We start from the raw sequence: 12,554 nt of genomic DNA, 5'->3' as shown, positions 1-12,554 counted from the left end.
TGTTGAGGCTAAGTGGTGACTTGATTTCTGTCTGGACCTTCTTTTTTTGTTTTTTCATAGTTATATTCAAGCTCTTTTACACAAGTGAAAGTTTACCCTTTTTTTAACAGCTCCCTCTCCTCTTATCCTTCCAAAGGGATAAGTTGAAACTAAAAGATTTGTTGCACAGTCACATGGCAGTTTCAGAAATTCTTGAAAATCTCATACCAATGGATGGCTTAACTTTCCCTAGCTTCTGCAATGCCATTGAGGTCTCAGGCTCACATAAAGAGTTATTGGCTTTTTTTTTTTTTTTAAGATGCTAAATCTGCAAAGCTTTCCTCTGGTGATTATGGAGAACACATGTGGGAGAGAGTGGGCCACTGGAGGTGGCAAAGAGCTTTTTTTTCCTACCCACAAATGCTGAAGAAATTCTGCCAACAAGGATTAATTTGCTCATGAGATCTTACTGTGGTTGCCATTAAGAAAGAAAGAAACCCGGCAGGAACAGCAGGGCAGAAGCGTTTCTGAGCTCCGGGGAGAAGAGTTGGGTTTTGTGGTGGGAAGTCGGGTGCTGGTTTTTCTCTCCTACAGCGATGAGGCTGACAGCATTTCTCTCCCTCGGACTCTGTGTGGACATCTGAAGGCCAGCTCTGAAGGAGGATAATCGGTAGCTTGTAGTTTTCTGTAGTCTGGCTTTATTAAAAGCAGGGGAAAGATTTAATTTTTAAAAAGCCTTCAGGCAGTTCCCCAATGACCTCATGGTTAGGATTTGGCTCTGTCACTGCAGGGGCTTAGCTCCATCCCTGGTAGGGGTGTTGTGATTCAGCGAGCCACGTGGAATAGCCAGAATACGGGGAAGAAAAAAAGTGTCGATTCGATCCTTTCCCAGTTTTTAAGAAAGCCTTGGACAACAGCACGTCATCCCGTTGGTGGTGTGTCTCCACATTTCTGTCCTCATACTTGGGTTCTATAGACAAGTTAGGCAGACCCCGGCAGCTTTAAACCCAGTGGGTCCCTCCTCGCAGAGTTATTCAGCCCCCAGTTTCCTCCAGAAGGGAGCAGTGGACTTCAGTTAGAACAATGTTTTCTACAAAGCTTCACACTAAGCCCCTCAACAAAAATTTCCGCCAGCCATCAGCTAAAATACAGCGGACCCTGCCAGCTTCAGACCCAGGCGGAATGCACCCCTGACCAGCAGGACCCCCACCAAAGGTCAGCTCAGGGCCGCCCTGGGTCTTGTCAGCTGCTTGGTGGGGAGAGAAGGAAGCAACCTCTGAGGGGCCAGGGCAACAGGAAGAAGAGGGGCTGGGAGGGGTGGGTGGGGGGCTGGACGCAGAGGCAGGTCCCACTCACTGTTTCCCGAAGTCCTGCAACTTCTGGGAAGCCCCTGTTCTCCCACCTGTGCAGACAAGGACCCCTGAAGTGAAGCGTTTAAATAACTTGCTTTCATGAGACCTGATTAAGCTATTTAAAGTCTTTAAATAGAATCTAAGAGTTGTATTTAATCCTTGAGTAAAATGAAGGATTTTCGTCTGAGCCTGGCCGCCTAGCCCACGGTTCCTTCCATCACCCCCGACCCCCTCTTAGAAGCCATGGGTAACTGGTAATCCTCTTATGAATGAAAACGGGGAACTTGCTCGAGGTGAGCCTGTGGCACTCAGCCAAGTAACAACAGCTGTCACTCTCTCTTGTTTAATCCTATAGTGGAGTACGACAAGGAGTTCTCCCCTCGCCAGCGACACCACAAAGAGTTCAAGTTCAACCTATCCCAGATTCCTGAGGGTGAGGCGGTGACGGCTGCAGAGTTCCGAATCTACAAGGACTGTGTTGTGGGCAGTTTTAAAAACCAAACTTTTCTTATCAGCATTTACCAAGTCTTACAGGAGCATCAGCACAGGTATGGAGGCTCAAGGAACCCCAAAGGGTTGGGCTGGGCCCCATTTCTCACCCCATCACCCTGTAACCCCAAGTGTGTCTGGGGAAGGTGGCTTGGAGTTCAAGGGCAGCCCACGGGCGTGACAAGGGATGTGTTCCCAGTGGTAGTTTAGTGGGCGAGAAGATATTTTTGCTCTTAAGGTGAAGATTTCCCAATAGTTTTCTTTTCTGAAGCTAGCCAGTGAGTAGTAATTACCAAGCATCCTTTGTGATCAGAAACAGAACCGACTGGGAACTGGTTCCCACTATTGCTTAGGCTCTCTTCTGAATGGTGGGTGACAGGTTCACACTTGAAAATTATATGAGGATGCTTACAAATGCTACTGAGTCAAGTGAATAGAAGGCTTGTGTGCTAGTGATATAATATATACATGTATATTGGTTGGCCAAAAAAGTCGTTAAGATAATTGCATGAATAAACTTTTGGTCAAAAACCTGAATGAACGTTTTGGTCAACCCAATATAATGTCTTTGAGTGTGTGTGTCTGTGTGTATGAATGAATGTGTCTCAAATGTATTTTTTTATCATGTAGATGCGAGGGAACAGTAGACTTTTTTTTTTCATGTTTGTATTATTCTTGTTTCCTGAAATGAGGCTGTACCATTTTACAAAAGAACTGTGTTCTTGGGGCTGCCTAGGAAGTAAAAGAATCCTTCCATGGGGTGATTTTTTAGAGCATTGGAGGGGCTAAGGGATGAAGTAGTACAGCATTTTATTTCAGTCCTATAGGAGACAGGGAACAAGCCCATGACTTTGAAATTTTGCTTAGTCCTTAGGGCTCAGCTGACTGGTTTGGTCAGATGGAGAGCTTGGGGCAGAGTCAGCACTGCCCATGGTTCTCGTCGGGTAGCAGGTAGGAACTCGGCATATGATAGGGTTTTCTGGGAATAATATGGTATATCTGAAGATAAAAGTAAGAGAATGAAGAGGGAAGGGACCTCCCCATCCCTGTATTTATGGACTCGATTAGCTTGGGTTTTATAAACCAACTCCAGATTCTTGCTTTTGGTCCTGGAAGTCTGTTGACTTCCCAAGAAAGTCCAAAAGTCTTGGCCAAGAAGGTCCAAAGGAATGAGTTTTGTTTCTCCTGGACTTGCGGATACGTGTGTGGGTCTGTCTCAGTACTCACACTAAAATAGTAACAAATGTGAACTTGCCCCACACGAGAACTGTTCGAGAGCCCTGCTGACATTTGACCCTGATGCGTATTCAGGTCCATTACGAGGAAAGTGGAGAAGGAAGGACGTGCCAGGCTTTGGGGACACACGCTGGTGTGGGACATACACCCTGACTGTTGTAGGTGAATCTCAGCTACGGTAGTTAAATCATAAGTAAAATAGAGCCACTGTGAGATCCTTATTACAAACCAAAATTTCAGAGTGGAAGGGAAGTTTTCTGATGTCTGATTATCACTCCTACTGTTAAGGATCTCTGTTGAGAAGTAAATTCTACATTGCTAGCTTTTCATCTTTCAGTGTTTCAGAGAAAATCAGTATTCAGTGATTCTTTGGAATTGCTTTGTTTTGTTGTCCCGTCCCTAAGTTGTGTCCAACTCTTTGCAACTCCATGAACCACCAAGCTTTGAACTCCAAGTACACCAAGCTTTCCTGTCCTTTGCTATCACTCTGAGTTTGCTCAGACTCATGTCCATTGAGTCAGTGATTCCATCCATCCATCTCATCCTCTGTCATCCCCTTCTCCTCTTGCCCTCAATCTTTCCCAGCATCAGGGTCTTTTCCAGTGAGTGAGCTCTTTGCATCAGGTGGCCAAAGTATCGGAGCTTCAGCTTCAGCATCAGCCCTTCCAATGAATATTCACGACTGAGTTCCTTCAGGATTGACTGGTTTGATCTTGCTGTCCAAGGGTCTCTCAAGAGTCTTCTCCAACACCACAGTTTGACAGCATCAGTTCTTCAGTGCTCAGCCTTCTTTATGGTCCAATTCTCACATCTGTTCATGACTAATTTAGCCATTGACTTTCAGTTTGCCTAATTATCAGTTTCATTGCCTTTCTGTGTTGGAAATAATTTGCTGGTGCCTTTTTGGCTCGGACTTCTGTTTGGAAAGCATAGTTTCCTCTGTTCTACAGGATAAGCTTCATGGTGAAAACACTGGATTGGAGCTTTTTTGACTATGAATTTTTTACAGAAGTATTATTATTTTACCAAAGAGAGAGAGAGTACACGCTAGCAGACTATTTGTGAGGTTTACATTGAGCTTCAGCCAGAAGTGAACAGCTGCCTTGAGCTTCAGATGCTGGTGTCAGGCTTCCTCTGGGCCAGCAGTGAGCTTGGAAAACAGACTCCCCAACGGTCCCAATCTTTGATGACTCCCTGTCAAAGCAGAGCTGTAATCACTCTGCCTTCTAGGACGGGAGTATTTGGCGATGGATATGTTTAACTTTTGTGGATAGGAAAGAGGAAATCCTGGGAGAATTGGGAGAATTTCGTGCTTTTGAAGAGTTCCAGGTTGGCCATGAGGAGATTGTCTTTTCTTATCAGTGGCCTGGAGCCCAGGCGGCCTGTGGTCTCCTCGTGTTCTTCCAGAGGCCTCCAGATTGAACTGCAAGACCCCTTCTGGGGAAGGTCCCATCTCCCCATCTGTACTGTCTTGGGGTGTCTTGGCTAAAAAGGACTCTCCAGGCTCATGAAGAAACATAGCTGTCTCATCTGTGTTTCAGTGAAATTTGTAGCATCTGATGGATCAGCTTAAGACATGTGTGTGTTGCAAAAGAGTTGGCCTCCTTGAAAAAAAAAAAGGCAGGTTTTTCATTGCTGAGTCATACCCTCAGCTGGGGCTGAAGGAGTTCTGTGTCAGACCTCCTGCTATAGAGGGCAGCTAGGGAGTCTGACCCAGGGAGGGTCAGGAAAGATGCTTGGAAGGGAGGCCCTTGCTATGAACTCTGCAGAAACCTCATGCCTCTGGTAAAAAATCACTGGACCAGATAAGTTAAAAAACAGTGATGACTAGATGGTGTTTGTTGAAGTAGCTGATACATTATTCAAAACCTGAGAATAAGCCTAGAGATGGAATCTAAGTCCTGAAAAGAACTGGAGCAACTTGTGGAGTGGAGGGGAGTTGGCAGCCCAGAAGCACACCTGTGCTCTTTGTTGTCTATTTATTTTTAACTTTTTATTCTGTATTGGGGTACAGCTGAGTAATAATGTGATAGTTTCAGGTGGACAGTGCAGGGACTCAGCTATACATATGCATGTATCCATTCTCCCCCAAACTCCCCTCCCATCCAGGCTGCCACATCACATGGAGCAGAGTTCCCTGTGCTCTGTAGTAGGTCCTTGTTGGTTACCCATTTTATTTATGTATTATTTTTGGCTGTGCTGGGTCTTCGTTGCTGGGCGAGGGCTTTCTCTAGTTGTGGTGAGTGAGAGTTACTTTTCATTGCGGTGCACGGGCTTCTCATTGGGGTGGCTTTTCTTGTTGGATCACCAGCTCTAGGGCCCTCGGGCTCAGTAGTTGTGGCCCAGGGCTTAGTTGCTCTCCAGCATCTGAAATCTTCCCGGACTAGGGATCGAACTTGTGTCCCCTGAATTGGCGGGTGGATTCTTATCCACAGTGCCACCAGGGAAGTTGCTTTGTTCGTTATTCCTTTTAAATACAGCAGTGTGTGCATGTCCATCCCAGACTTCCTAACTCTCCCTTCCCCCCATTTTAAACTCTGTAGTATGGAATGGGGCTGATAGTTTAAGATGAGTTTGCTGTTAAAATCTGACGTTAGGAATTGTTATATGTTTATGATGACCCTGGTGAAAACTGGCAGTTATACCATGCTCAGAGTTTGGGAAAGACCTTCCCAAATCCCTTCCTTAGAGTTTAGCCATGACTGCATCAGACAGCTGGGCAGGCAGTTTACACTATAGAAGGATGAAATGTGGCGTATACACATTGTGTCAAGTCCAAATTAGGCCTAAAGTGGGGTCTGCTCTGCTTACTCAAAGTCACCCCCATGCCGTGGGGACAGTCCCAAGATAAAGGTGAAGTGCCAGAAAGAGGGAAACGGTTCCCTTATGGCACATCTTGCATCTTCAACTCCTCAGCTTGGATGAGAACTTCTCAAGGATGTTCCTGTTTGGGTAGCACAGGAGACAGCTCTATTGGGGGTAAAAATGTGTCTATTAGAATTCGGACCTTTGGTACTTTGGCTTTTGAGGACTCCCAGTGGGAAAAACCTCTGCAAACTTTCATTGACCTATTGGTCAACCATGGATCTGTTAGCAGCTTTTCCAAAGGAATGGTGTGGAGGAGATGAAAGACTAAATCACATTAAAGTAGCTGTACTTAGTCACGGTATGGTGTCTTTGTCCATTTACTTTGCATTTTCTCCTGCATCTCATCCATGCTAAGCTGTCTTTATACTTGGAGGGTAAAGGCTGCTCTGATTAACTGTCAGCCTTTTATTATCATGTGTGGCAGCATGATGGTAGCAGGTCACTCATTTCATATGTACGCATGTACCTTTGTATTAATAGTGCAATTTGGGGGCCTTTAGGAATATTGTTTTCATCTATATTTCTTACTCGGTTAAAGATATACTTTAACTCTTAATTCACTTTTGTATGTCTCGAAGTCAAACAGCATCTCTTGGAAGCCATCCAGAAGTGTTTTCAGTGTCTGAAAGATGGTTCTGTTTGGTCATGGGTTGGTCCCACATGCTTCTGCCAGCTGTGAAATTCTGTACTCTGTGCGTGTATATGTTGCTTGGCAGTGATAGTCTGTCTTCTGTGTGTGTGATAACTTTTCTTTTTGTGTTTTATCATGGTGTGGTCTTTTGGAAGACATTTAAGTGAGAATTAATGACCAGATTGAAAAGTTAGTTCCTCCTGGTATAAGCAACAGCACAACTTACTCCTCTGTCTGCAAACAGAGGGAGTGGGAGGCAAACAAACAGAGGCAAAGTGGGGGTATTTTTGTATATATACAGTTTTTTCAGCTTGGATCATATGCTTCATCCTAACTTTAGCATCGTTTTTAGGACTGGAAGACGTGCAACTTTGAATCAAGGGAACAGGGCAATGCTGTGGTAGAGTTGGTTTTTAAAACAGAGAAAGATTTCCTTAGGCCGCCCAGAGGCCATGCTTATAGAGTCCCCAGGAACAAGGCCAGGCTGAATTATTGTTTACATTTGTGACTAAGTTCATCAGTTCTGACCTGTTTTTAAGATAGAATATAATTGTCCCAGGAGAGAAAATAACTGTCGAAAGGCACAAGCAGTTTTCCAGAATTTTAAATTTGACACACTACTCTGAACCATTCACGGAGATTGGGACCAGAGGAATCAATCAGGAGCGGGTTGGAGAAGAGTCCAGGTTGGGACGTGTCTGAGTTATGATTAGATGCTGAGAGACCATGAGATACAGAAGTATTTAGACCAGCAGAATGAGCTCTGCTCTCTAGTACTGGGTATTTGAGATCACAGGTGAACTATGGACATAGATTAGAGAGTTTAGATATAAGAATAAAAAATCCTAATTGACCCAGGACCACTTACTGAAAATACTATTTTTTTTCCATTCACATCAGTGGCATCTTTGTCATAAATCATGTGACCACATAAGTGTGGGTGAGATCTTTGTTCTGTTCTGTTGGTTGATTTTTCTCTTCTTGTACCAATATTATGCTCTTGAGCCTTTTAGTTTTATGAGAAGTCTTGATATCTGGTGTGAGAGTTCTCCAAATTTGTTCAAGATTTTCTTGGCTGTTGATGGCCCTTCAATTTCCACAAACTCTGTTCTGAAATTCTGAATTTACTTGGAATTGACTCACTCACTGTGAGTGGTCCAGTCCAAGAATGTTCATTTAGGTCTGCTTTTAATGTCTCTCAGTAACCTTTTGCAGTTTGGGGAGTCTTGAATATTTTTATTAGAATTATTCCAAGTATTGAAGTTTTCATCATATTGTGAATGGTATTGTTATCTTTTAAAAAATTCAGTGTCTGATTATTTTTTGCTATACCCTTAGAAATACAATTGATTTTTAGATATTGATCTTATATCCAGCAACCTTGCAAATTTACATAGTCTAATAACGTTTCTCTGCAGAATTTTAGAATTTCCATGAATATAATCATGTCATTTATAAACATTTTTACTTTTTCATCTATAATTCTTATATTTTTGCTTCTCTTATTGTGCTTGCTGGACATCCAGTGTAATATTGAATTCCATACAGATTTTTGGTAGGTTTCTAATCTGAGATTGGAAATCTGTCAGATTTCTGATCTAAGGGAGGAAGCATTTAATACTGTACCATTAAGGATAATGTTTGTTATAAATGTTTTTGTAGATACTCTGATTAGACTTAGGAAATTCTCCTCTATTCGTAGTTTGCTATGAGTTTTTTAAAATTGGAAATTATGTGGATTTTTTTTCTGAATTTTGGGAGATGATTATAGTTAGTCCTTCATATATCCATGGGTTCTGCATCTGTGGAGTCAACCAACCACGCATCGAAATATTTTTTTAAAATTTCAGGAAGTTCCAAAAAATTTGAATTTGCTATGTGCTTACAACTATTTACACGGCACTTACATTGTATTTGGTACTGTAAGTAATCCAGAGATTTAAAATATGCAGGAGGACACGCGTGGGTTATACACAGATATACTATGTGATTCTATATAAGGGACTTGAGCATACATGGATTTTGCTGTCTAGCTGTTTTTGGTATCCAGGATTGGGTCCTGGAACCATTCCCCCAGGGATACTGAGGGATGTCTGTAACCAGTGTCACATTCCTGGAACAAACCGAGCTTGGGATTTCTCCCTTTACTATGACGCCAGATTCTGAGATCGTGTCTGAGAATTCCGTTATCTGAATCACCTGTGGGTCTGTTTCCATGATCTGTTTGCTCGCTTGATTTTTCCTTGTTTAGTCTTATTTCCTAGCATGCCTAACCGTTTTTTGAAATTATATTCTGGACTTTATTTATGAAAACCAGTTCTAGACACTGGTGTCTACTTCCAGACTGGATTTCACTTTGTTCTAGAAGGCAGGCAGATCACCTTGGTCTTCTGTTTTAATTGAAGCCAGGTTTCTGGATATGTTAAGGCATCTCTGTTTCTTGTTTTCCCTTTCTCCTGAAGTTTAGCTCTTTAGGGGTCTCAGCTGAAGGTCTAGCTTGTTTACCAGAAGTTCTCTTTCATGGTGGGCTCTGCGCTCTTAATTTTTAACTCCCCAGCATTGAGAGACTGCCAAAAACTCTGCTGTGCTTTTTTGCAGCCTCTAAGCAGTTTCTTTCTGCATGTTTTCTCAGCTTCTTCCTCCATGCAAACACAGCCTAACATTTGGCAAATGTCTCAAATGGAAATATTGGAGTTCATGGCAGTCAGGCCTTGAAGAGCCAAGCTCCTAGAGGAAGGGGCCCCTAACTTCTGTGAGATCACGTTGATGAGCTCACTTCTGTGCAGTCCTCTGGGACCTTAGCCCTTCAAGTCGTAACTTCCTGAAGCTCCAGCTTGCATTGCCAGCCAGTGATACCGCTCCAGGCTCTGGGCTGCTTCCCCATTCTGTTTGACATCTTTGCGTTATGCCAAGAACTAACAAAGGCCCCGCGATGAAAAAGCAATGGCAAGTACAGGGCTCAGCCTCGATGCGCTTCTCTTCTCTCTGACCTCTTGCCCCATCAAGTGTTTACCTTTCTTGGTTGCTCTAAGATGGCTTCAAACAGGTTTGTGATTTTAGCTGTTCTTAGTAAGAGTGTTCATTTGATGCACCATTGCCCAGAGCACCTGTCTCTGACGTGTCATATCTTTCTTTGGAAATCTTTATAATGAATCCCCACAGACGTTGATGTTGGCACCAAACAGCATGATTCTGGAAACCAGACCTGAACCCAGTCATCAGACCAGTGTCTGGGAGATTCGTGTTCTTAGGAAAGCATTTCTCACAGACTGATGCTCATGGAGTGATCGCTGTATGAATTCCATCGGGTGTTCAGTGCTGCCTCCAGAAATGCAGTAACATGAACTCTTATCTCCACTGACCTGAAAGTGAGATATCTGGGACTGTTCTTTTATAAAGAGAAGGGCAAATTTGAGAAAGGCGGGATGTTGTTTGGGCAGAGGAACATCAAAGCCTTCTTATCGCTGTGCCCAGCCACGCCTGTTTCTCTTTCTGGATCTGGTTGTCACAGGTTCCCTCCCCAGGGACTACTGAAATCTTCCCGCTGGCTTGATAATCTCTGGCACACTCAGCCTGGGCCCCAGACGAGCACTGAACTTCGCAGCATTTGTTCTTTTGCTCCTGAGAAAGGGATAACGTGCCCGACCCACACCTGCGGTTATGTAACCAGTTAGTTTCATCTTCTTAGTCAGGAGCATCTTCCTTAGACTTAGAAGGATCCCCCTGAAGTCAAAGGGGAAAACAAGATTCAAGAAGCTACCAAGCCTTCTTCCCCCTGCCTGTCTATGTTCTGTTCTTTGCAAGGGTAGTTGAGAAGGTTAGAGAAGAATTAAAAAAAACAAGGACAAATTTTGGAGAGGGGGACATCAGGGTGTGGGGATCAGGAAGAACTTTTGTTTGGGAATTGTTTACCCCCTTGGTAAATGTGGCAGAGAAAAGAAAATAGGTTTGTTGCTGGAAACGATGCTGCCTTCTCTATTATTCACACCCAGATGTTTTAGTTGCCAGCATCTCCCCACCAGGATGTCCAGTTTTGTGGGAGGCAGGCCATGGTTGTAGCCAAGATTTTTTCCTTTTTTTTTTTTGCTATTTGTTTTAAAAATTACAAATTAGCAGCACTTTTATTGCCTTAGTTCCCCATGTTGGGCACGGACGTGGATGTGGGCCTGGGTGATAAGAACTAAAACATAAAATTTGCCTGTGACACGTTTAAAAGCTTGCAGAAACTGAGAGGTTGTTGCTGACCCACGAAAAGACGTCGGGATTCTTGGCCTCCAGAAGAGAAGAATTCAATCGGGGGCCAGAGACAATCAAAAGAATGTCTCAAGTTTGTGAAAATTTTACCAGACCCACTCCCATTCCCACAATTTACATTTTAGGATAACAAGATTAGAATTTAACAATAGAAAGATCCTACCAGACCGACTCCCATAATATATATTCTAAACTATTAGGATTAATCAGAAGGTTCTCAAGGAGGAGAAACTGTCCTCAAGCAGGACACATTGTTGTTGCATAATCCTTAGTACAGAGTTTAAACTGAGTTATTTGTTGTGTAATCATCAGTTCCAGGCTTAAAGATAAAAACGTTTTATGTGACTAAGGAATGTAGAGAAACAAAAACATTTGTGCTTTCCTCCTCCTTGAGAATTCCAGACCCCTCTCTCTTTGGGGACCCCTGGACTTTTTACCAACCTACCTAGGAGTTGACTCTCTCAAAAACTCATTCGATCTGAACCCGATCGCTGGGGTGTGGTGGTTTTGTTGTGTGTTGTTATTGTTCAGCCGCTAAGTCGTGTCTGACGGTGACCCCATGGACTGCAGCACACCAGGCTTCCCTGTCCTCTTCCTACCAGAGTTTGCCCAAGTTCATGTCCATTGAGTTGGTGATGCCATCTGACCATCTTGTCCCCTGCTGCCCTCTTACCCCAGTATATGGGAACATTATTGCATTTTTGTGGTCACCAAGCACAGGTTAGGTAGCCTTGAACTTGAACAAAGTAACCTTCCGTCTTCCCCCGCTCCCTGTCTTGAACACACAGAAGCAAGCCTTCTGATAATCCTGCCACTTTGGACTTAATCTCACCCGTGATTCTGATTGTTAGTCTCACTTGATAAATCCCCAAGGGTAAGGCCAGTTCCCAAGACCATCAAGCATTTACTCATGAAGTCTACATGACTTGGTACTATTTTAGAGAGAGAGGCAAGGTATTTTGAGAGCTGACAGCTTGGAACTTAAAGTCTAAACAGCAGGCCAAGGTCATTCTCCTCATACTTTAGAGAGAGGCAGAGAGCTCAATGACAGTGGCCCTGAGTGTGGTCCCCAGACCAGTGGCATCTACGTCACCTGGGAATCTGACAGGGATGCAAGCTCACAGGCCCTACCCCCAAAACTAACAGTCTGTGTGTTAACATGGCCCCCGGGGAGTCTGATGCGCACCGACCTTGGGAACCTCCGTGGTGATGGTTCAGAGACAGGTTGCCTGGGTTCACATCCCCGCTGTGCTTGTGCTGGCTGAGTGCCTGTGAGAAAGCTTCTTGATCCACATGTGCCTCGGTTCCCCGCTCTGTATGCCTGTGATGGTGTGAATACTCTTGGGCAGTTGTGAAGAGCTAACACATGTAAGAGCTATCCCATGGTGAACAGCGTGTAAGGGCAGAGCTGTGTTACTATCCTGACGGCAAAGGGATTTGTGTTGGTTTGTCGAAGATGAAATATCCCTTACCGAGTTTTGGTGCCTTTGATGCTTGAAACTTCTATTTATACCATGCTCGTCCTAGAAGTGAAAACTGGTCAAATTCAACTGCCATAAAATCAGTGGGAGCTTGGCTGATTATATAATATAGTATATGCTATGTTTAGTGGCTCAGTCCCGTCCAACTCTTTGCAACCCTATGGACTGTAGCCCACCAGGCTCCTCTGTCCATGGGGATTCTCCAGACAAGAATATTGGAATGGGTTGCCATGCCTTCCTCCAGGGAATCTTCCCAACCCAGGG

The 12,554-nt window shown here is 44.0% G+C and overlaps 1 protein-coding gene across 2 annotated transcripts in view; it reads left to right on the top strand.

The window, feature by feature from the left end:
• Positions 1-12,554, top strand: part of BMP6 (bone morphogenetic protein 6) — a 145,199-nt gene that overhangs the window by 117,113 nt on the left and 15,532 nt on the right. For both annotated transcript variants that reach the window (XM_055407176.2, XM_055407175.2), the window contains exon 2: positions 1,687-1,879. In XM_055407176.2, coding sequence (XP_055263151.2) covers positions 1,687-1,879 — 193 coding nt within the window. The remainder of the gene's footprint in view (positions 1-1,686; positions 1,880-12,554) is intronic.

This window comes from Moschus berezovskii, chromosome 23 (assembly GCF_049115385.1).
Source record: "Moschus berezovskii isolate FMDL1 chromosome 23, NW_MosBer_1.0, whole genome shotgun sequence".
Lineage (NCBI taxonomy): Eukaryota > Metazoa > Chordata > Mammalia > Artiodactyla > Moschidae > Moschus > Moschus berezovskii.
The sequence above is the reverse complement of the archived record's forward strand: the minus strand, read 5'-3'. Positions and strand labels throughout refer to the sequence as shown.